The sequence below is a fragment of the Prionailurus bengalensis genome, chromosome A3 (genome assembly GCF_016509475.1).
Source record: "Prionailurus bengalensis isolate Pbe53 chromosome A3, Fcat_Pben_1.1_paternal_pri, whole genome shotgun sequence".
Classification (NCBI taxonomy): domain Eukaryota; kingdom Metazoa; phylum Chordata; class Mammalia; order Carnivora; family Felidae; genus Prionailurus; species Prionailurus bengalensis.
Window position 1 is genome coordinate 115430808 of NC_057354.1, and position 24619 is coordinate 115455426.

Here is a 24619-nt window from a genome sequence, read left to right on the forward strand (position 1 = left end):
ATAACGATTCAAGAAGCAGGCAATCCCGTGGAAGGCAATCCTTGGAAGGCAATCCCTGCTCTCCCTTGCAGGCTCTGCATGGAGCTGCCACAGGAAACCCAGGGCCTCGGTTTCCCCAGATGCCAAACAGAACGAAGCCCCTCAGCCCCTCGGCGGCAGGCAGTGTGGTGCTGCACCATGTCTAAAGCCTGGCGATTGTGTAACCGTCTGCCATCTGTTACTCGGAAGCCGCATCACAAAGCGCTGAGCAATGGACTACGGTGTTGCAGCTCCTGCCTGGAGCCGACAGCATCTCAGCGGCTTGCCTGGGGGTCCCCTGCAGAGCCTGCCGCAGAACAGGGCGCCAGCCCAAGGCTGCAGGTCCAGGGTGAGGCCCCTGGCAGAGACCCAGGGCGCTCACGATGCTGCACAGATGGGTTCCCTTTCTGCTCCCCTCACCCTTCCCATTACAGTGATCTACCTGGATTTTCGCCCCGCCAAAGTGGTGGCTGGGGAGCCTACCCCAACCTTTCAGCGATTAGAGTTCTAATAAAGGCAGATTCTGGACCACCAGTCCCCCACCCCCAGGGTTCTGTGTGACGGTCTGAGAGCTCAGCTGAATCTTAAGATGGGCTGCCAAGAGAGCTCAGCTGTTCTGGGCTGTTTGATTTCCACCTCTGCTCCCAACCGAAACCTTGTTACCTACAGCCTGGCCAAGAACTCTTTGGGGCTGTGAGGCAGGACCGCCCTGTGGCTGAACGACAAGGCACCAAGTATAGGGGGCTTTCAGCAGATTACTCCATATGTGACTCCACTTCTTGGGGGCTGCATTTTACTAGAGAATGAATTCCACAGCCCTGCTTTACACCTGCCTCACCTCAGATAGGGTATGGGCTATCCCCTATGCTGAGCTCTGTGGGGACAGGCAAGAGGACGGTGGCTCTATGGTGGTAGGTACCTCATCCTTACCTCCCCGAGCAACTTAATGAGATAAGCACCCCTCCAATTAAGACCGCATACATTCAAATGGCACAGTTCCTGCAGCCACTGTTCCCCAGGCAGGACAGAGTTTTTAACACCCCTCTTCGAATGGTCAAATGATTCGAATAACACCAGCACCCTGCATTCAGCTTTCACAATTATTCACTCACTTGTCCAAGGAGGTATTACCACCCCTGTTTGGCAGATGAGGAATCTAGGGCTGGGGAAAGCTGAAGGACTTGCCCAATATTCCCATGGCCAGTATGGCTGACCCAGGCCAGGAACGCCTCCTCCCCCGACAGCACCATTATTCTAGTCTAACTGAGGCCTGCGTGCGAATCCAATCCGTTATTTGCGCTGCTTCTAGACCCAAGTAGTTTTCACCTGCAAAAAGGAGAATGCATTTTTTTCCCAAGGGCATTTGGGAAAGGGGGCTTTCCCAGGGTCATTCCCAAGTACCTCATGTGGTTGGCGTAAATTTGGAACACCGCCCCTCCCTCCCCCCCCCCCCCCCCCCCCCGCTAGCAAGCGCAGAGCCCTGATGCTTACAGGGAGAGAAAACCCTTAAGGGAGATAATTGCGCCTTAATTTTTAAAAAGATTTCTTTAAAGTTAAATTTAGACCAGCTCAGCGTTCCATTAAGCAGAAAAAGTTGCCAGGCACCTGCAGGCAGGCATAGAAACACCCCGGGGGAGTTGGCTGAACTCGGCCTTGGCCCTGAAAGCCCAGGAGAGTGAACCGCGGTCCAGGCGGCAGCCCCGCCAGCGCCCGCGTCCCCCGGTCCCGGCGCCGGCTCCCGGAAGGCGGGTGCACTGGGGACCGGCTCCGGGCGTGAACGCCACGTGCAGCCCCCGCGCCGAGCGGGAAAGTCCTCCCAGGCACAGCTCAACCCGGCCCGGGCTTGGCCCTTAGGTCCCGCCTTGCAGCTGGGGTGGCGGGCCTGCTGGGGTACCGTTCCTGCCCCGCCCCGGCCCAGCCCCGGACGGCCCCGGAGCCGCGGCCAGGGCTCGGCTGCGCCGGCGGCCCCGGAGCCGCACCGTGCGCCTCAGTCGGCGGGCGGCGGTAGCGCCCCCCTCGCAGAGCCCCGCTCGCTCCCGCCCGGGCTCCCTCGGAGTCGGTCTGTCGGGCCCACGCTCTCGCTTCGCTCCCCCCCTCCCTCCTCCCTCTTGTTCTTCCCGGGGTGCCGGGCACAGCCTCGGATTCCTCCCTCCCCGCAGCTCGAGTCCGTTTCCCTCGCGGCGGCGGCGGCGGCGGGCGAGGCGGCGGCGGCGGCGGCGCAGGGAGCATCTCAGCTGCCACTGCGCTTCTCCGGCGGGAACGTGTGTCCAGCTTGGCTGCCCTTCGGTCCTTCCCGGCCCCTTTGCGCCCCGCGCCCCCCGCCCCAGCTCGCTTCTCTCCGAAGCGGGCGGAGCACCCAGCAGCTTCCTGCCGCCCCAGCACCCTGATCCGGAGGTCGGCGCTCTCCAGGACTCCTGCCCCGCCGACCCTGACCGCCAGGGGGTGCCCCAGGGGCGTAGCGTCGCGGAGAAGACGAGGCAAACGGGACCATGCGGCGCCTGAATCGCCGCTTGGCTCTGCCGATCTTCGGGGTGCTCTGGATCACCGTGCTGCTGTTCTTCTGGGTAACCAAGAAGAAGTTCGAGCTGCCGCCGGGACCTGAAGTGCAGACCCCCAAGGTACGGGCTTGGGCGGTGTGGTGGGCGCGGGGCACTGATTTGCAGGAGTGCGCGCAGCCCGCGCGCCGGGTTTGCGGGCTCCCGGGAAGCCAGGGCGGGTTTGCTGGGTGTCGCGAGCAGGTAACGGGGGACCGGATGCGGCCACAGGGTGATGTTTCTGGATTTAGGAAGGCTCGAGGCATCTCCCGACCCGTGAAGTGTGGCAGTGGGAGTGGGTGTGGGTGGCGGGAGCGCGCTCGCGGGCAGAGTGGGGAGCTGAACTTGGGCAGCGCGCTGGGGTCCCGGGGTGGAGGGGACGCTGCAGACGAGCCGCCCAGGGGTGGCGGTCCGTGGACGCCGCGGGAGAGTCGCGGGCGGTGGGGTCGGGTGGCAGGGCGGGCCGGTGCTGGCGCCCGCGAGGAGTCTGGCCGCGGCGCGCTGACCTCCTTCCTTCCAGCAGCTGCCAGGCCCGATCAGGGGAGGCCGGAGGCCCGGGGTGCGCCGCGCGCGCGTGTGCATCGCGGGCGAGCGCCGTGCAGCCTCCCGCGCGCTGGCTGCCCGGGCCCGCCGGCCTGTCGCCACCTCTGCTTTCTAATTGTCCCCGATCTCTTTAGCTGCGTGGGAAGTTGAATGTGCCCTGAACACCACTGAGGAGCCTGTAAAACCAGACGCCTGGATGTTGGTGGGGAGTTGGGGAAATGAGAATCCAAGTGGCTTTTCCAACTCCTGCCCAGTGGGTTCCTCCAAGCCCAGCCAGAAGGTTCTCCCTTTAATTTACATTCACACATTTACCTTTAATTCAGAGTCCCCATTCCTGAGTCTCCTCTTCCTCAGACCTGGTCGTGGGACACAGAAGGAGGCCTCTGGGGGTTCCTGACCAGGCAGACAACATTTACTAACTGGATCCAGAGCAGTCCTCCAGGGACTTGGAAAAAGCCTTTGGAAGAGGGTATGGTCTGAAGCTGGAGGCTAAAAAAGTGAGGGGGGGGGGAATGGGGAGAGAAGGGGGTCTCCCCAGTAAGTCCATACAGAGGCCCAGTTTGTGCCAGGTAAACAATAGGTGCTTCTTCATAAGTAATTGTGTAAGTTGGGTGGTATCCTCATTTCATAGATTAAGAAACAGGTTCAGTCTTTGTGCCTTGCCTTAGGTCGTTCTGACTTGAACTCAGACCGCTGATATTCAGAACCTTTCCACTAAATCAAGGTGTCTTTCAGATCCCTTTTTAACTAAGTCTTCTGGCACTTGTGTTCGGAATCTTGCTAATGCCGAGTTGAGTCCCACAAGCGTTTATTGACGGTCTGCTGTGTGCCAGGCAGTGTGCTAGATGTTATGGGTACAAATATGTAGATCTCACCTTCTAGGGGTAGGGGCTTTGCTCAGGAATGTGCCAGGATCATACAGAGTGCTGAGCGCCAACAGGGCTCAGTGTACTGGGTGTCATGGGAGCCTGGGGACTTCCTGGGGGAGGAGGATGTGACAGAACTGAGTTGAGAAGGATGAACAGTAGGTTTGCCAGGAGGTAGGGAGGGCATTCAAGGTAGAGGTTAACTGTACCAAACAGGCTCAGAGGAATGACACAGCGGGTTGTGTGAAGTTGGCATAATTTGAGTGTAAACCACGTGGCTGACGGCAGGAGGAAGGGCGGGCAAGTGTGAAAGGGTAGGATTGGGTAGGACCTCGGGGGTGCTAGGGGCCCTTGGAGGGGTAGTAAGCAGGGGAGTGAGAGATCAGACTGGTGACTTCAAACAGCCTTTGGATCAATTTTCTCACCTCAGACCTGCCTGTAGATCTGGAGAGCTTTTCTTCTTTTTCCCCCAGGGTGGTTCTGCTCCTTGTGATGCAGTTAATGATGCCTGCAGGGACGTGAACTCTCTCTGTTTTGCATTGAACCTCATTACCTTAAGCTTACTTATTCTTAGTTTACACCAGGGAGCTGGGACAAGAGATCCGTATCCCTCTTTGTGCACTTTGTCTTTCGTCTTTACCTGCCTCTTCTCGCCCTGGCATGTGCTGGACACACATTTACTGAATCCAGCTAGATGCCAGGCTCTGTGCTGGGTTTGGAGGCTGCTGCGATGAAGATACTATGTCCCTGCCCTTTGCAGGGAGGTAGGGAGGCTCTCACAAGTTCCTGGTTGAAGCAGAATTACAAACAAGTGAGTAGTGGGTGGGGTGGGGGGAGTGGTCTAATATTGGAATCCTGGACATAGTGGTGTGCAGTCATGGAAGAGGTGGGCTTCTAGTTTTGGCCACTTGCTTTTGGTCTTAATATCTTACTTCTTCTTCCTCCCATGTTCTGTGTCCTTGAGAAGCACAAATTCTATAGACTTTTAAAATCTTGATACCTTTTATTATTAGGCGCCCTTCTTAGTATATTTCTCCTTTCTGTTTTTTGCCTGTATGTGTGACCTCGTGTGCCCACGTATATGTGTTGTGTCTCTTCGTGAGTGTATTTGTGTCTGGTAGATGAACACCCCTCCGTATCTTAGGATATGTGTATCCGAGGAAAGAGACGGAGAGACAGAGTCCTTCTGAGCGCCAGAACAATGTTATTGCCATGACTGACCTGTTTAGGAAATTTGCACATTCTGTACAAAGGCGTGCGGTTGGTTCCCAAACCTGACGGCATGGCAGAATCCTCTGGAGAGTGTTTAACATACAAGTTTTGTGGCTTATTGCAGAGACTATGATTCTGTGGGTTTGGGAGAAGGTCCCAGAATCACTGTCTATGCAAGTGTTCCGTGTGAGTCTGAAGCAGCCTATTGATGGGTATAATATTTGGAGCTAGATGAAGAATATTAAGTGTGTTGATTTTTTTTGTAGTTTGGCCCCACGCAAACATGGCCGAATGATTTCATTCTTCTTGAGTTCCTCAAGGACCAAGCTCGTGCGAGCATGTGCACTCAGGCAAAGTAACAAAAGCTAGCATTTGTGTGGTGCCTTACAAATTCACAAGCTCTGTTTCACACGTATTCGCTCATTTAATCTCCACAACAACCACATAAGGCAGATAATACGTTTATGCAGATAAGCCTGAATAATGAAGTTATACAGTTGGCCCACGACAACAAGGCTATTATTAAGTGGCAGCATCCTTGGGGCGCCTGGGTGGCGCAGTCGGTTAAGCGACCGACTTCAGCCAGGTCACGATCTCGCGGTCTGTGAGTTCGAGCCCCGCGTCGGGCTCTGGGCTGATGGCTCAGAGCCTGGAGCCTGTTTCCGACTCTGTGTCTCCCTCTCTCTCTGCCCCTCCCCCGTTCATGCTCTGTCTCTCTCTGTCCCAAAAATAAATAAACGTTGAAAAAAAAAATTAAAATAAAAAAAAAAATTAAGTGGCAGCATCCGGGGTAAGAATGGAATGGGATCGTTTTCGGCACCGCCCACCCACAGGCTCCTTCCATTCCGCTCTGCTGTGTGGACTGCCTGGATCTGCACTTGTGGGTAATGGGGTGAGGCTAGGGGTGTTCACAGCATGTGCTTCCCAACCTCCTTTCCAGCATTTCCATGGTTTGTGCCTAGACACTTGCCTTTGGAGAGCTCCAGGGAGGGGGGAAGGTGTCGGTATAATTTGTGGGGGAACCTCCTCAGGGGGGAATCCTGATCTGCTCTTGGAGGAGGCCACCTGGGGCTGAGGAGGCTCCTTTGGCTGGACAGAGCTCCCCCTGGTGGGGAGGGTCTGGTTGCAGCCAATGATTGCAGCATCCTTTCCAAGGCAGAGATTATTTCCTCAATAGTAGGAATTTGGATGGGATGTTTGTCTATTGTAGGCAAAAAACTCAGTTTTGTGTGAGTTCAGTATCCTAGCTTTTCCTAGGAAATGATCATTCATGGTCCTTTGAAGAGCTCTTGACTTGAACACATTGAAAGGAAGCCTTAGGGAAGTTTTTGTCCTTCCTGGACTCCTTCCCACCTTGGTAGAGGGGGTCAGTTTATTTCCCAAAGCACAAGCAGTGGGTGCCCTTCACTTAAAAATATTTAGAAGGGCCCCTGGGTGACTCAGTTGTTTGTGCATCTGACTTCGGCCCAGGTCATGATCTCACAGTTTGTGAGTTCGAGCCCCGCGTCGGGCTCTGTGCTGACAGCTCAGAGCCTGGAGCCTGCTTCGGATTCTGTGTCTTCCTCTCTCTCTGCCTCTTCCACACTCTCACTCCATCTCTCTCTCTCTCAAAACAAAGAAACATTAAAAAAATTAAAAAAAAATATTTAGAGAAGTCAGGGGACTTCTTTAAAAAGAAGTCAGAATATCAACAAGCACTCTTTTTTTTTTCTTCAACCTTGAGCTTCCCCCTCCCGCCCCCCCACCCCCACACCCCAGAAACTGGAGAGGAGAGGACTGGGGCTGGGGCTCCTGGGCCAGGGACCCCTCCACGTAGACTTTCCACGGCAAGTTGCCTTCCCTGGAGTCCACTACAGGCTGTAATTCACAGGCCCTTACATTTTTTTCCCAGTGTTGGCAAGCATCCTCATTGGCCTGGGGATGGGATCTCCAAAGTGGACCTGATAATAAAATAAAACCTGTGCCTTGTCACAATCCAACTGATGTAGAGAAGGCACGCTGCACTCCTGGTTTAAGAAAATTAATTGGATTTTTTTTTTTAAGTTCCAAGAAGGGCTGGCTCTATTAATAGCTCAAGTAAAGATTTCTTTAAGTTTGACTTCTTAATGTTGATTGGATTCTTTTACTGGGTCCCTCCCCCCTCCAAATTCTGCTGAGCTCCTAATTGAAAATCGTGTAACAAGTTTGATGTCTTAAGTCAAACTGTATTTTAGTGATAAATACTATACCAGTAAAAATACCTGGAAAATGTTTTCATTTCTTCTCTCCTGTATCATTTGTTTGCCATTTGGAGAATTATACAATAACCGACAGAATTAAAAAAAAAAAAAAAAGCAGCACATTTGTCTCTTCCAAGAAACTAAATTTAGTCCAGGGGCTTAGGGCTTAGTAAAAGCAAAAGAATTTGAGGCCTGAGGGTACTTTTTGAGGAAGGTATTGGAAATGTAAAGGCTTTGAATAAAGTGCCTCGGGCCCATGTAGATGTATTTGTGCTCTACTAGAAATATAGCAAACGCTATTAGAAAAGAGCTTGTCTTTTGGTAGTATTTGCATGCCACAAATGCCTTGAGTATATGACACTGTTATTTTATTCCCCATTTAGTAGATCATTTCTCCCATTAAAAAAAATCATGAATTTTAGAGAGAGAGAGAGAGAGAGACCCTGTTAATCTGCTGACACTTGGAGCATGCATCCTGGACTCTGTCCAAGGAATTTGACCCTGGCGTGACCAGAAGTAGCCCACCATCAGATGAGCGTCCGTTGTTTCCTTCATTCCTGCGTGTGCAGGTGCCAGGCTCTGGGCTCTTTGCCCCCCCGCTGTGGTTCCCAAAGCAGGTGGAGGGTAGTGTCGCTTCGTGGTCCAGCAGCGGCTGCTGTACAAGGCTGAGAAATACGAAAGTAGCAGGTTGGAACCTCAGATATTCAAGAAATAGCCTGTTTTTGTAGATATCAACAAGCTATTTTTTTTTTTTTTTTTTACTCTGAGCTCTCCCCTGCAGCCAAATTCAAGCCCATCAGGCTGGTGGGAGTCTGCCCACACTGGGTTGTACCCACATCCCAGCTTGCTTTCTGGCTAAGAAAGCACTCCCCTTCAGGGCCAGGTGGGAGGCCCTGTCTAGGGACCTATGGATCGGACCATTCTGAGGGACTCTTTTTGAGTCAGTGTGGGGAGCTGTCTCTCTCACTAAACCCTTGTTCACCGAAGTGACCTCCTGCTTTTGGAAACAAAGACCAGGAATCCCTGTCTCAAATGTTCCTGGAGGCATAGAATGATACCTGCTCAAGTCAGGGAAGACAAAGGGCCAAAACCAAGAGGGAAAGAGAAATTAATGTTCCTGTCATAAGCCTCCCTCAGCCTGTCTAGAGACTACCCTTTTTCAAGGTTGCTCGTGTGTTTGCTTCATTTCAAGGTGTTAATTTCCACTCATCAGAGGTCATTTATAAACTAAACAGGGACAGAATGAGGCTGCCTTGGCTGATGCCTGAGGCCCAGGGTTTCCACCCGGCCTGGTTCACAGGATATAGCTCGTCTGCCTCGTTTGCCTGCGTCCTTTCCCACAGCCTTCCACCGCACATTTCCAAAACCGTCTTCTCCATTGTCAGGTGCATTTGAAGATATGTGTTGCCGTGCCCTTTTTTAGTGTCTAACGTGTCCAGTTCTGTCGCTCCTCCAGAGAGCATCTCAAAGTCCCCATTGCACTTTGTGAAAGAGTGTCTGAATTAGAAAGCAGGGACAGATCCCCTGCTCCTCCGTCCAGGGCAGTGTGTGAAGCCTGCCATGGCTTTTGCACATGCCACCCCAGAGAGCAACATTAGAGACCCACCATCTGTGGGGTACGTGAGTGTGAATGTGCCCACTGCCCGCCGCAGCTGGCCACAGGGCCCCTGGGTGGTCAGCCTTCCCACTCACAGGAGCCTCAGAGACTCGCACTGTTCACTGCAGTCAGGAGACTGAGAGCCCGACCCTCCCCTGGCAGCTCGTGTCACATCATCACGTGTGGTTTCACCTTCTGGCTTTTCTTGTGTGTGTGTGGCCGTCCGTTGGCCGTGCTGGAGGGAACTCCGGTCCTTTCTCCTGGGACCCAGTCTCCCCAGCTGTGAAATGGGGGCAGCGTGGCTACGGTCCCCCTGCCTGTCTCACCCTTGCCCCGCCAGCAGGTCTCAGTCGTTTCGGGTAATTTGGGAATGACTCTGAAAGTAAGACCTCGTGGCTATAAATAATTACACCACAGATACTCCGTGTCTATTACTTATCTTTTAATTATTTTACCAGAAACGCTAGATTAACCAAAAAAATAAATCAGTCTCTGAGTCCTCAGATGTTGAGCTGATTAAGAAAGAACCCCTTTGGGATATGGAAGAACACACACGCATACTCGGGTACCCTGGGGAATTCTGCAGAAGCTCCTGAAATCTGCTGGCTCTGGTATTTTGGTATTTCAGAATAAATGGCCTGATGTGACCTTCTGGGGCAGCAGTGTTTGCATTTGGCAGCAGCTGCTGCCATCACAGGACCTAATGAACGAACACTCGGAAGCTGAGAGGGGAGAGAGGGGGAGAGGTCTCTGCCGTGTTAGCTGGGGGTCCTCTTTCCTCCTGCTTCTCTTTCACACCATCCCCTCTTCCCTCCACCACATTCTCCCTCCTCTTATTTGTGTCTCCTGGAAAGCTGGTGGGGTCTAGAGCAGAGAGCCCCAGGGCACTCGGCTAGGAGCCCCAGGAAGAAGTCTTAGGATGGGGTGACAGGGGCCTGGGACTTCCCTGTGGCTCCAGCCAAGGTCTGGAGCAGCCTGTGTCCCTGATGCCTTGGATGAAAAAGCAGTTGTTAATGAAGGAGGGAAGTGACTGCCTTGCCCTGGGCCACCCCGGGCCATTCCACTCGCTCGGATGCCCTGGGAGCAGCGTGAGCCCTTCTCGCAGAAATTGAGGAGCCGTCTGACCCACGGCATCCCGGACAACGCCGCTTCCAAGTACAACGTCTCTTCTGCATACCATTCCCAGAGACAAGATTAGGCACTTAAAAAAATAATTAAATTCTCCTCATGTCACTTGTCTTCTTAACTGTAAGCACTACAGAGATCTTTCAAGGAAATGCAGGGGAGAGCTGTATGCTCACATGTTCCTGCCATTGGATTTGAATTCCCAGATGAAGGGAACAGCCACCCAGCTGCCTCCTTTCTAATGATCCTGGTTGTTTAAACCCAATTTGCATCTCATTCCAGGCCAGGAGAGAGAGGGAAGTATCTAGAGAACGGGTATGACTGCCCCATCTTGACAAGCTCTCTCCAAAGAGGCTAACTGTCCCTTTTCCTTGTCTCACTATGGTTTAGAAATTAGGATTTTCTTCCCTGTGGTCGGGACTGGAGATTTATGTAGCTTTTCTTGTTCCTCTGAGAACACTTCAGTCATTCATTACCCGCACCACCACCACCCCCCCCACCTCCCCCCAGCCACAGAGAGACTGGTCCAATCAATATTTATGCGCCCATCACTCGCAGCTGCAACACACAGGAATAATGCACGCCAAATTCCTTGATGGCCATTGAAAAATTAGCTGGCGCCCATATTTCAGGCTCATTGTATTCTAGGATCTCGGGGAGATCAGAGCACGTGGTGCACAGATTAATTAAGCTGCCCAGATAATTGGCTGTTAATAGACGGCCAATTGATGGCTGCCAGATGGGTGCAGAATTGACTAAGGTGCTTATGGCGGGGCTGGGGTCTTCATCGGTGGGGGAACTGGCTCAAAGACTTGATTAATTAAAGGTGAATCAGGAACAGGATGTTAAGTGGGAGCTTCTTTCCTCCACCGCTTCCTATGATGTTTTACAGTTTACACGGTGTTTGTATTCACAAATGCCTCCTTTGATCTTTCCTGCAACCACGTGAGCTGGAAGTTAGTAACACTCTCACTTTCTGAAGTATGATGAAGCCGAGGTTAGAAGGGGGAGGCGACTCTGGCAGGCACCCCCAACCAGTAAGTTGTCTTGAACTCACTCTTTTGACTCTAAAGCTCATGCTGTTTCTATTATGGTCATGCTCAGCTTCTGCTTAGCATTGAAATCTATTTTATGTAGGTACATGTTATATGTATATTTTCATATGGACAAAAGGTTAGCGCTCTTGCTGAGCAATGACTCCTGACCTCTGATGGAAGGCCAGTGTTGCTTTTCTGCATGCGGAAGGGAACTGAGGAGTGAATTAGGGGCACCAGAGAGCCCATCTCGGAAGGACCACTGCAGGTCCAGGAAGACTTTGGGTTTTCTTCCAGGAACGGCCAGGTTTGACTTACCCCCGGGCCCTAGAGAAACATTCCACAGGATGCTACCTTCTGCTGTGGGAAGATGCTGGGCCAGAGTGGCTCTGTCCACGTGTCAGTGAGGACGTCCCTCCTAGGCTGGCAGGGTTGACAGCCAGAAATGAAACTTTGCTGTCATTCACGAGGCTGTTCCTCTCAAAAGTCAACGGGATTGTGCAATTAAGACAGACACCGTTGATTTGAATCCCTTTCCTGATGAATGTGGTGCTTGGACAATCAGAAGCAATTCCCCTCTAAGAGGAAAAATGTCACTTGAAAGAACCTAGTATGTCCTGTTTGAAATGCAAGGCAAATATGTGGTGGATGACTCCAGGGAAGTGCCTCTGTCCCCAAGCAGAGGGCGCCCTGCCTGTGTGGTGCTGTTTAGCCCTGAAGACCCCTTGATGACTGCTCAGTCCTGCCTTGTAGTCAGACTGACTGCCGGCTGCACCCAGTACCGGGCTCAGCTTCTTCACGGCTGCTTGGGAGGATGGGTGTTACTAACGTACTTGCTGTCCGTGTGTACGTTTCAACTTACGAAAGCAGAAAATCAGGAGCTGCTAATGTCTTCTTGGATATTTTGTCTGCAGTTCAGATTAACTACTGAAGGGCTCATGGTGGTGCTTTTGTTATGTGGTCTGAATGACAAAGTCAGTGTCTACTCCAAGATCCCAAGTGGAAACATGGTTTTTTCACTCTTGTCTATTTTCATGGAGCATGGCAACATTAAAGGGAACTATATTTTTAACAAGTGTGCATGGAGTCAGAACAAAAAGAAATGTAAACCTAATAAGTCTGATATTTTCCCTCTCTACTCGGAGGCCCTACTGATTTTCTAATCATATTTGCCCAATTCTGGATCACATAACTCCCTGGAATTCTCCCTGCCTCTCTTAAAACTGGCATTATGGTTTCTGCTCCAGGTTTTAGCTGTTCTCTTACAATGGAGCATATTTTGGAAAGCTTCTTGGTAGTGTCTACAAAAGCTGAACATATGTATATATCTTTGACCCTGCAGTTTTGCTCCTAGCTAGAAACCCCAGAGAAATACATTTGTATTCCGGTGAATGTCATGTAACCTGAATAGGAGTTGGTACACTTTTTCTGGAAAGAGCCAGACTGTATGTATTTTTTTTTTTTTTTAGGTTATACAGTTCCTGTTGTAACTACTCAACAGTGCTGTTATAGAGTTTACAATAATGTAAGCAAGTGGAACATGGCTGTGTTCCAATAAAACTTTATTTATGGACACTGAAATTTGCATTTCATGTATTTTTCACATCTCATGAAATAGTCTTCTTTTAGTATTGCGTATTTTCAAATATTTATACATGTAAGCTGCATTCTTAGTTTGCAGGGTGTGCTGAAACAGGTGGGAGGCAGGCCAGATTTGGCTGTGGGATCCTATTTGTATAAAGCACGAAATCAGGCCAAACAAATGTATGGTGTTAGAAGTCAGTTTCATGGGGTTAGTGACAAGAAGGGGACAGGGGTGCTTGGGGAGAACTGGTTCTGTTCAGTTTCTTGATCTGGGTGCTGGTTATTCGGATGTGTTCCCTTTGCGAAAAGTCACTGAACACACACTCTTTTCTGTTTGTGTATTTCACTTCAGTAAAAAGTTCAAAAACAAACAAACAAACAAACAAACAAACAAACAAAAACTTCTGAGTGTGTGGCTTCTGACTCAGATTTCAGCACCTCACTTGGGGTCAGAGTATGTAGTTTTCATTCTTTTTATAGCTATTGATTCCTGTTTCCTGGATGAGACCGTCTCTGGAGAAAAGTCTTGATCTGTCTTTCCAGTTTCCCCAGTCTTATTCCCTTTAATAATAATAATAATAATAATAATAATAATAATAAATAATCAGGGAGACCTTTAACAACTGGTGTGCCAAGGGTACCAGCGAACCAAAGTATGTGCTGCGTGTTAACCCCTTAGTTGCTGGATCACGGGAGGATGAGGAGGATTCTAGGAGAGTGGGTGCTGGGGGAGGGCCGTCAGGACAGTGGGAACCATGCGTAGGACTTTGGCTGGTGTAGCTGTCCCGTGGTGAATCCAGGCTAAAACCTGCTTATGCCTATAGGTAAGCGGTGGAGGTTTAATTCCAGAGAATGGAATTACGTGGCACAAACTATTGGCTTGCCGAAAACCAGCTGTTGGTGGGTGTATCCAGGATGAAAGCAAAGAACTAACAATCTGAGCCCCTAGTAAGTGCCAGGTGCTGTGTGTGTGTAGTCGTCTATTCATAACAACCCTGTACAGTCGGTATTATTCGCTTCACTTTTCAGAGGAGGAATCTCAAGGCTTAGGGAAGTTCAGTGACTTTCCCAAAGTCATGCGGCTCGCAGGTAGAGGAGCTGGATTCCAAGAGGGACCCGTCTGGCCCTTGAGTCTACCTCTTTGCACTTATCACTTGTTCACCCCATGCTTCCTTCTGTCCCCTCACCCTCTCGCACCCCCTGTGCTGTCTTGGAAGTGATGACTTGGATAGATCTTTCTTTACCTTAGCAGCCAGCCTTTATAGCAGCCTTTGCTCTGCTTCCTGGAATTATACACCTCTTGTTTACACCAGAAGCTATTGAATGAAGTAGTTTTATATCAGAAGCTGGCTCTTCTAGGACGAGTCCTTTTATAACAGTAATCAAAGAAAAAACTTTACAACATTTTCAAAGGGAGATATATTGTGGTTTCTGGACCATTTGACATCCTTATGAACACTTTTCTCCGGCAGATGACTGGGAATGTTTCTCGTCCCAGGGTTAAACTTTAAAAAAGGAAGTCCTCAAGGTATCCCATTCTTGCGAGTGTTAAGGTGCTTTAGGTGTGCCTCAAGACAGATTGGAGAGGGGACAGTGAGAACTGACCAACAGATACAAAAATGCGAAGGCTATAGTGGATGGCTACCCACTCCCAACATCATCCCTCCCTCAGAGAGTAGTTCCTTCCCTAGTATAATAGCACCAATTATTTGGTTGTTTGTGCTGAGGAGTTGAAAGCTATCGTGTGCCGGGAAAATACTCAGCATGGAGCAGTAATTATGGATCAGCTGATGATAAAGGATGCATCGGATTGACTACTAATTAGATTATTAGCAGGAAAAACAAATACCTGCTATTAATACAACACATAAGCTGCATTTATGATACTTTCTACTTTTAATGCATATTCCTTTTTATAATGTGCAGTTTCCTTTTTTTCTCTTTCAGGGCCAAGACCTCCAATTTCTCTAATTTTAGTACGACTATGCTTAGTCGTACTAAGCATATTTGTTTATTGAGCTGTAATCTGGTCATTTTCTTGTTTCCTTCTGGTCCCAAAGTGGGGTTGGGAGAGCTGATACGTATTGAGTGCCATATGTCAGGCCCTGAAGTGTGAAGTGTGTCAGGTCTTTTATGGGAAGAAGGCGGGCTATTCTAGAGCAGCATCTGGATCTTTCCCGTGGCACTGTGTCTTTTTAAGGGGTTAGGGATCATGGGGTTTTCTTTGTGAGATCAGTGCTGGACTTAATTGTCAAAGAGATGACCCCGTTGCTTTTTGTGTGGCATTTTAAGATTTGGTCTTTGTTACCCTGGATTCAAGGTAAATGGGATGGACATTTGGGTGTTTCAGGTGCCGGCACTCCCCGCTACTCCCCACCAGGTCAGCCATGTAGGTTGACTGCGTGTCCCCTAGCAGTGTGAGAGTCCTAGCCACCTGGGGTGGCTAGGAGTTCCATGGGTTCTCTTCCATCTGAAAGAGCCCTTGGGAGCTCCCTGGGCTGCCTGGGAGGTTGGCAGGCTGAGAGTTAGTTGGTGCTTGCCAGTATGGTCATGCTGGGTGGTGTTAAGGCTGGCACCCTTCTGGGGCGCCTGGGTGGCTTGGTCAGTTGAGCGTCCGACTTCAGCTCAGGTCATGATCTCACGGTCTGTGAGTTCGAGCCCCGCGTCGGGCTCTGTGCTGACAGCTCAGGGCCTGGAGCCTGTTTCAGATTCTGTGTCTCCCTCTCTCTCTGCTCCTCCCCTGTTCATGCTCTGTCTTTCTCTGTCTCAAAAATAAATAAACGTTAAAAAAATTTTTTTTTAAATTAAAAAAAAAAAGGCTGGCACCCTTCTGATTAAACAGTGCCTGAGCCATACAGGTTGTTAAAATGTTCTCCTATAAATATTATCTCTGGATGGCATTGAATAGCCTTATTTTACTAATGAGGAACTTGAGGTTCATGAAGTTCCAATAACTTGCCCAAATCAGTAGAGCTAGTAAGTGGCAGAGCTAAGACAGGTCTGGGTGATTCTGGAGCCCATGCTGGGGCGTCATCGGGATGGTTCACAAGGGACAGTGAGCTCCTCGAAGGAGTTTCTCCTTTTGAGTGGCTGGCCAGCATGGGGAGACAGAGCAAGCAAATTCCCCTGCCACTAGGTCAAGTCCATCAATCCATCCCACAAACCCCTATGGGGCACTGCTCTATGTGAAGCCCTATGTAGGAGATGTCCCAGCTGGGGTCCTGCCCTCATGTCCAGGGCAAATTTGGGGCAGTAACGGAGCATGGAGCTGTGGCTGTCTGCTGGCTCCTGGCCACTTTTTCTCTAAAACTACCTCCCTCCTGGGTTTTACATTTGTTGTGTATTACTGGAAGGTTACAGCTGTATCTCTAGGATGGTTTTTTAATGGTGAAAGGTACCGCAAGATGAAGAGGTGTCTTTCCTCTCTTTTGAGTTTTTAAAGTGGAACATGAGGCCAAGGGGATAGAGAGAATCTTAATTCGGGTTCACAGGATAAAGGCTTGAGAAGATTGCTTTTGAATTTACTAGTCATTTTTGCAAGGGTGACTCTTCCCCTGATCATGTCACTCCCCCGTTAGCTCAGAAAGTTCTAGTTGAAGGTCATTCTCATCCTGAAAAGCTGTTTCACTAAAACAGGAACCTGTTATCCTACTATGCCTCTTATTGGAAGAAAAAGCATTTAGGGAGGTCTTTTAAAGGCATTTCGGTGATTTTTGAAGAAGGGCATCTGTCGGGATCTACTTGTCCCCAAAGTGTGTGCTGTTTGAAAAGCATAGTCCTAGTGGAAGGCAGACAGGAAACTTCAGGATAGAAAACAGGCACTAGAAAATAGGAAACCTTCAGGGTAGAAAATAAGGTGGCTGAGCAAGCCACGTGGGTTGAATTGCCCGGGGTGCCTCTTGTGATTCTATACTTATTTGGGCACCAAGAGCTGGGTCTGCACATGGGCCAAATCCAGTCCCTTCCTCCTGCTGTTTATGTATGGCCTGGGAACTAAGAATGGTTTTAGTTTTGTTTTTTTTTTTTACATTTTTTAATGTTTGGGAAAAAACTCAAAACAAAAATAATATTTTGTGGCACATGAAAACTGTGGGAGATTCACATATCAGTGTCCGTCAATAAAGTTTTACGGGAACAGAGTCACGCTGGCTCCTTTATATGTTCTCTGTGGCGGCCTTCACACTGCCCTGGCAGAGCTGAATGGTGAGGGAGACTGGCTGGGTTACAAAGCTCACATTTTACGGGACCCTTTAGAGAAAAAGTTTGCTAATCCCTGCCCCAGACCTTTGGTTCTCATAGTGTGATTCCTGGGTGGGGGTATTTGTTCACCTGGAAGTTTGTTAGACATGCCAAACCTCAGGTCACACCTACCGATTTCACATCCGTGCTGAAGCAAAACGCCCACATGGTTTCCGTGCAATTAAAGTTTGAGAAATGCCATATTAGGTGTCAACTGACTCTTACAAAAAGCTTATATGGGACAAACTGAGGTCTAGAGTTGCTGCCACGTTTCCCTATTTGTAGTGAATTCAGTTGGATTGGATCATTCCAGTCTAAAGTCCCGTTCACCCAGTTAGACTGGGGGGGTTCTTCTACTTAGAGCTGCAGAAGGATCCAGGAGGCCTCCTCAGTGCTCCCAGGAACATGGGAGGGGCCTTGAATCTTCCAGGCGTTGTGGTCTCAGCTAGAACATCATTGACCAAACCCTCGTCATTGTGCTGACCCCCGGGCTGGGTTCCTTCTGATGCCCTGAGTCCCCACACTCAGGGTCCCGCCTACCTAGGGGCAGCACTGAGGCGTCCCTCTTGGATCTTGCTACACTTTGGGCACCCAGCACTCTTAGGACTCGCTGCCTCCATTGTTTTTCCAAGTTAGAGGAATTCCTTTTTTCCATCACCCTCTGTGCTACTTATTGTTTCAGCAACACGGGCTTTTGCATACCACCTTCCTGGAAGCAAGGGAGCATCAAGTCCTGGTTGTGTGTTGAGATTAGGGGTTGGGGTACGGCTTGGGGTGGGAGTGAGCAGGTAGAATGCAATATGAAGAAATATAATGAATATCTCAATATGTGATCCTACCACACCTGCAGTATATTACGATGGAGTTGATGGGACAACCAGTGTAATCTAGGGCAGTAGCAAATGTAGACTGTCTTCCTGTAGAACAAGGGGTAACTTCTGTAGGAATTTAGAGAAAGGGAGATTGTGTGGGTGGCAGGGGCAAGGGAGGTCTTATGAGGTGCTAGGCCTCCAGCAAGAGTGAGCAGAGGTCAGTGGAAACCAGGAGCAAGCCAGATGTGGAAGAGTTTGAAAATAAAGTCATTTGCTTATTTTTGTTCTAAAACGCAAGTATGTCTGAAAGTAAACAGATCTCCCAGGTTGGGAATGTTATACCCTACTCACTGGGGACTTTGTTTAGTACATGTTTTGGGTTTAAGTGTTTTAACTGCTCAGAGTATGCTAATTACTCTTAAGGTAGCAATTCAGTGAAATTTGAATTTGACGTTCCCTTTCTTTTACCCTTTTGGCCTAAATGAGAGTGTATGCTTTTCATTTCTCACCGAGGTTGATTCTGGTTTTTCCTGACCACCTATTTTCATCTTTAATTCATGTGGCTGCTTCCTAGAGAAATGCTCCTCTGGAAAATTCATCTCACCTGTCTACATTCTCCTCGATGAAGCCTTGGCGGGGCTGTGGCCAAAAGTCACCTACAAAAGGCATGAACTGAGGGCGTATGCTTGGGGTCCTGAGTCCTGAAGACCTGAGTCCACATGCATTAGTTGGAGGAATGAAGTGGCAACATCCCAGCTGTTGTGACTGGGAGGATGGATCACAATGAGGTTCTAGAAGCTTCCCTCCTTCTTACATATACCAGGTAGCCCAAGGCTGATGGCCTGTTTGTGTTACCTGCAATGTATGGCTGATCCATGGAGACTCTCTCCAGATTACCCATTTGGGAAGCTAGATTAGGAAAGGACCTAATGCAGCGGACATGCACATAGGCTCATGATGTAGCATGTTAAAAAAAAAAGTAGGATTCGAAATTGTGTCCATAGTAGGACCTTATTTTGTTTAACAGAAGATGTATATTGAAAAAAAATCTTAGAATGTCAAAATGGGTGATTTGCCCAAATGGGATATTGTCTAGGCTATCTCATTGCTGCTTATTAATTAATTATTTGATTGATTGATTGATTGATTTAGGCCCCCTGCTCCCTAGCTCCTTCCATTCCTCCCTTCCCCAACTTTTACATAAGCAATGTAGCAACCTGTGTATATAAACTTCTGTGTCTTCTCTCTGCACCTGTCATCAGTATAGACACGTAGATAAACATTTACAGATCTGCTGTGGTCCTTGTTAAACAGGAGAGAGAGGTTGATCATGTTGTATATATGTCTTTGTATCTTGTCATCTAATCACATATCCTAGAAATGCTCAGGTCAGCCAGCTTGTTTTTGTTTTTTTTTTTTTAATTTTTTTTAACGTTTATTTATTTTTGAGACAGAGAGAGACACAGCATGAACGGGGGAGGGGCAGAGAGAGAGGGAGGCACAGAATCGGAAGCAGGCTCCAGGCTCTGAGCCATCAGCCCAGAGCCCGACGCGGGGCTCGAACTCACGGACCGTGAGATCGTGACCTGAGCCGAAGTCGGACGCTTAACCGATTGAGCCACCCAGGCGCCCCCAGCCAGCTTGTTTTTAATGACTGCATAATATTCTATGATTTCATTCACCTGTTTCCATTTAGTGGGACTCCACCTTGTCTCTTAACATTTGTTATCAAACCCAGTGCGGCAGTAAATATTGCACACGTATTCTCACACACTGGGGCTTTTGCTTCTATGGGATAGATTTTGAGGAATGAGAATTCTGAATCCAAGGGAGTCTGATTTTTATATGAATGGGTATAGTAATATTGCTTTTAGAAGCAGTGTAAAAATCCACATTTCCACCAGCATAGTATGAGAACTCTTTCCCCAGCATCTCCTTTAGCATAAATGTTGTCATTTTCCTTTTGCCTATCTGAAGGGTAGAAAACGGGATCCTATTGTAACGTTACATTCTTCTGACTTCAGAGAGGTTGGATGTGTTCTTGTACATTACTGCCCTTAAGGATCTGCTCTTCTGTGATGTATCTATTCATATCCTCAGCCTGTTTTTCCAGTGGGCTGTTTATCTTTTTCTTGTCAATTATAAGAGCTCTTTGTATGTTACAGACAGATTTTTATTGGTCGTGGGCATTGCAGATTTTTTTTTCTAATCAATTGTTATACTGTTGATTTTGTTTATGTTTTTTATATATTGCCATATAGTGTTTTTGCTTGTTTTCTCATAGTTAACTGTCTTTTTAATAATAGCTAATGAGTGTTCTGTCTTATTAAAAAGCTCTTCCTAACATCTGGGTTGTATATAGAACAGCCTAAATTTCCCCTTCCACATGAGTTACACATTTTTTTAAATCTTAAGTCCATCTGGAATTAATTTTTACGTATAATCTGAGGTAGGGGTTCAACTCTGTTTTCTTTTAAATGGGTAATCATTTGTGTCAATATCACCAACTAAACCATCATTTCCTCCACTGACTGAAATACTACCTTTGTCTTATATTTGTTTCCCCAGAATACTGAGTTTTAGTTCCTGGAGTTCCATTCTGTTCCCTTGACCTATTTATCTCCTACTGTGCCAATATCATACTTTTACTAGGATTTTCTTAGTAAATCCAGGGGTTACTTGAATAATCCAGCGGATTTCCTAGATATAAAATCATATCACTATCAAAATGAGTTAAATTTATCTCTCCTGTTTGAATATTTCTTGATTATTTCACCATCTTGTTTTGTCACATTCATGGGAACTTTAAGATGAAAAACCATACTAACTTTTTCTTGATTTTGATGCAAATGGTTGTAATGTTTTGCTAATTTGCTGTCCACTTTTATGAAATATTCTTAAAAACAATTTTTTAAAAAATTTTAGACAGAGTGTGAGTGGGGGAGGGGGCAGAGACACAGAGAGAGAGAAAATCTTAAACAGGCTCCATGCTTAGCATGGAGCCTGATGTGGGACTTGATCCCATGACCCTGGAATCATGACCTGAGCCAAAATCAAGAGTCAGATTCTCAACTGACTGAGCCATCCAGGCACCCCTGAAATATTATTCATTGTATTTTAGTAGTTTCCTTTTCCTGTTTTACCTCAAGGTTTTTTAATTAGAAATATTTTTGAATTTTTATGTTTTGATTGAATTATGTGTTTCCCTTTTATTGATGCAATTAATTATTTTGATTTCCTTCCTCAAACCATCCTTGCATTCCTGGAATAAACCCTATATAGTAATGGTTTATTTTCATTGTTGCTGCTGGATTTTATTTGTTGGTGTTTATTTGGAATTTTAACATTTGTATTCATGAATTAGATTCATGTATAATTTTTTTGGTACTCTATCAGAGTTTACATTTAAGAGGGGACTGCTTTCATAAAGTGAATTGGGAAGATTTTTTTTAATCCAGTGGTAGGCCTTGACTACCTTGCATACCTATTTTTATTTTTCAATCCAATCTGATAATTTTGGTATTTTAATAGGAATATTCAGCATATCATAATTCATGGAATCATTGATAGATTGAATATTTACTATTTATTTTTATCTTTCTCCTTTATGTTACTTTTATTAGTTTGGCCAATGACCATTTCAACTCCTCTGTCCTTTTTCCATTTGGACATCTTCCTGTGCCATCAACATTGACTGTTACCATTCTTTTCAGGGTATTTAAATACCTATTTCTATGAAAACAAGATATCAGTGAGTTTTCCCTGCCAAGATTTTTTTCCTAATCTATTCATTATCAACCTGATGAGTTGAGCCTCATGGGGACATTTTTACTTCCTTACACTTGCTTACACTGAAAGCAGGTGGAATTTCAAAGGCTTTTACTCACTTCACCTTCTACCACCCCTAATTTCCAGGTTTTACTGAGATAATTTAACACTTCTAGAATGAAATGTCAGGGGTTTTTTTGTTTTTGTTTTTGTTTTTGCAGAATGCCTCTTCTTTTTCAAGTACTCTTTTTTGTGACTTACATTACACTTTCCAAACACTTTCCTACTATTTAGATGTAACAAATCATGAGGCTTACACTCATCACTGTGTTCTCTTCATCTCACCCATCTTGAGATTTCTGTTTGAATTCATTCATGTTTTTGATCTGAGCTTTTTTTCCCAGATGGGTTGTGTAGGTTATCTTTTCTGTGAACCCTTGCATATCCACAAATACTCTGCTGATTGGACAGGTTGGGGGGGCTCCTGGGTGGCTCAGTTGGCTAAGCATCCAACTACAGCTCAGGTCATGATCTCACGGTTCATGGGTTCGAGTCCCACATCTGGTTCTGTGCTGACAGCTCAAAGCCTGGAGCCTGGTTCAGATTCTGTGTCTCCTTCTTTCTTTGACTATCCCATGCTCATGCTCTGTCTCTCTCTCTCTATCTCTCTCTCAAAAATAAACATTTAAAAAAATTAAAAAAAAAGATTGGGTGACTTCTGGCTTGGCTACTGGCCATTCTGTGGGTACAGTGTCTTCCTGATCCCAGTTTTGCAGATGCAGGTTTACTTGAAGACAAATTACTTTTCCCATGTAAGTTACCTTTTCTTTCTTATTGGGTACTGGTGAGATTTTCAACTTATCCTTGGAACTTAGGAACATGCCTTGGAGTATGTCCTTTTCCATGACTCCTATGAGGAGCTCAGTTCCAGGTCTTTCTTCAAGGGAAATGCTCCACTTTTATTAATTTAATTCTTGTCTATTCTTTATGTGTTCCTCTTGGATAGGTTGGGGGTGCCTGGGTGGCTCAGTCGGTTAAGCGTCCGACTTCAGCTCAGGTCATGATCACACGGTTTGTGGGTTCGAGCCCTGTGTCGGGCTCTGCACACAGATAGATATGTTCTCCAAATTTCTTTTTGTCTTTGATTTTTAGGTCTTTTGGGTTTTGTTCTTGTTGTGATATATATTTTTTTTCCATTTGGTCTTCCAAACCACTAATTCAGGTCCCTACAGCAGTGATCCCCTTTGTCAATTCATCTGATGAGCTTTTTAGTCTGAAAATCATAATTTTTGTTCTAGAAGGTCTTTTTGTATGTGTGTGCTATGAATGAATATCATTAGGAGCTGTTATTATTTTTGATTGTGTTGCCCTTTGGCTCCTCCAGCAGCTCTGTTTCATCAACAGCTTCCCTCTCTAAGTGTCTTGCTTGTTCATCTCTCTGGCTTCTGGCCCCTTCTGTGGGTGGCTTGTTCCCTTTGTTTCCTGGATGAGGCTTAGGACCAGCTGTCTGACCATATCAGGTAAGATCAGCAGAGAGTGGTGATGGTGGTGTAGTCTTGACTTCTGTGCTTTGGAGTGGTTCCACTTGGCTAGTGTCAGTTCCCTGAGGCACCAGGAGGAACCACCTAAATTGCTCTGGCACCAGGTCAGAAAGGACTTGGTGGGTCTGTTCAGCCTCCAGCCCTTCCTCTGAGCCAGGGAAATGGAAGGCCCCCTCAGTGTGCTCGTGCCAGGAATGCTGCCTTCTTCCCAGGTTTCGGTCTCACTCTTGGCCAAGTTGTTTGTGGGGTTTGGGAGCTCTGCTCTTGCTCTGCACCTCTCTGCTCTTGTCCTCCATGCTGTCTTTCAGTCCTGCATCCGCTTCCTCCATCCATCTCTGCAGGACCTGTGGTCGCTCTCACCGACTCCAGACCATACCCCTGTGTTTGTCTCAGGGTCTTCCAGGCTCAAGAGAGCACCCTGCAGTTGGGTTGGAGTTGAGAGAGATGACTCCACATGTCCACAAGGGCACGTTCAAGACACCATTGTCCCAAATTGCTTCATCAGTTTCTGATTTTTCAATAGTGAATTTTCAGAAATTTCCAAGTAAATTCTGTTTTAAGATTTAGGTTTCTTTGTAACCTAATTAAGTTCTGGTAGGAAAATGTGGAGGTGGAGTCTTTGCATTACCTTTCATATTCTGCTACCTTCTGGGAGACGGGTTATGCTTCAGTTTTCATTGGGAAATGTTACTGTGATTTTATAGCAGCTGCATATAACACCACTGGATAGACCTAACTCATCTTTACTTGAAATGGCTTCCTTATGAGGCCATTTGGGACTTCCAGGCTTAATCCATCACAACATAAGAGATCAAGAAAGATATGGTGATGAGATTCTATAACCAGAGAAAGGAGGATTTGGTATAAGATGGGCATCAAAGTGAAGAACCTGGGGATGGCAAGAATGAGAAGATTCAAAGTAACATCAGAGATAAACTCAATGGTGTTGCGGGCCGATGAGCATGGTATCAGACCTTGTTCCATAGGGTGGACAGAATGCCAAGTAGAGCCTGAATTGCTGGGGAATTAGTTGGCCAAGATGTTATCAGATGGCCTTTCAAGTGAGGAGAACTTGAATGGTCATGAACAGATCATGAACAGAATATTGGCCATTTTTCTTTGAAGACTATGGCATATTACAAAGATTAGCTCATGAAGAATTCAAGAGATCCTCACCTTTTTCAAAACTTACTAAGCATCTCTTCCATACACAATTGTGTGCCTAGTGCTGTCCCATACATCTCGTTTGCTCTCCATCCAACACTCTAAGTGAGGCAACATTTTCACAGTTTACATGAAGAATGAGGCAGAGACTCATTCAAGGTGCCTTATTCAAGGTCATGCGTCGGTAAATGCCTGTGGCATGCCTTTATGAGCTGATCAGGAGGCCTGACTCAGATGTGACAGTGTTGTTGAAAAGCATAAGTTTTGGTCCAGGATTTGCTCCAACAGTCCTCAGTGTAAGAGAGCAAGGGCCCTGTGCTTGCTCTCCTGAGCCCAGGGGCCAGCTCATTGCTCTTGGGGGAG

General features: G+C 47.4%; 1 protein-coding gene across 2 annotated transcripts in view; it reads left to right on the forward strand.

Moving 5' to 3' along the window:
* The first annotated feature begins 1966 nt into the window (after nucleotides 1-1966).
* Nucleotides 1967-24619, forward strand: part of GALNT14 (polypeptide N-acetylgalactosaminyltransferase 14) — a 209578-nt gene continuing 186925 nt past the window's right edge. The window contains exon 1 of one of the 2 annotated variants that reach the window (XM_043604208.1): nucleotides 1967-2636. In XM_043604208.1, the coding sequence (XP_043460143.1) occupies nucleotides 2508-2636 (129 nt within the window). In that variant the 5' untranslated portion in view covers nucleotides 1967-2507. The remainder of the gene's footprint in view (nucleotides 2637-24619) is intronic. The other variant, XM_043604207.1, reaches the window with a different exon arrangement.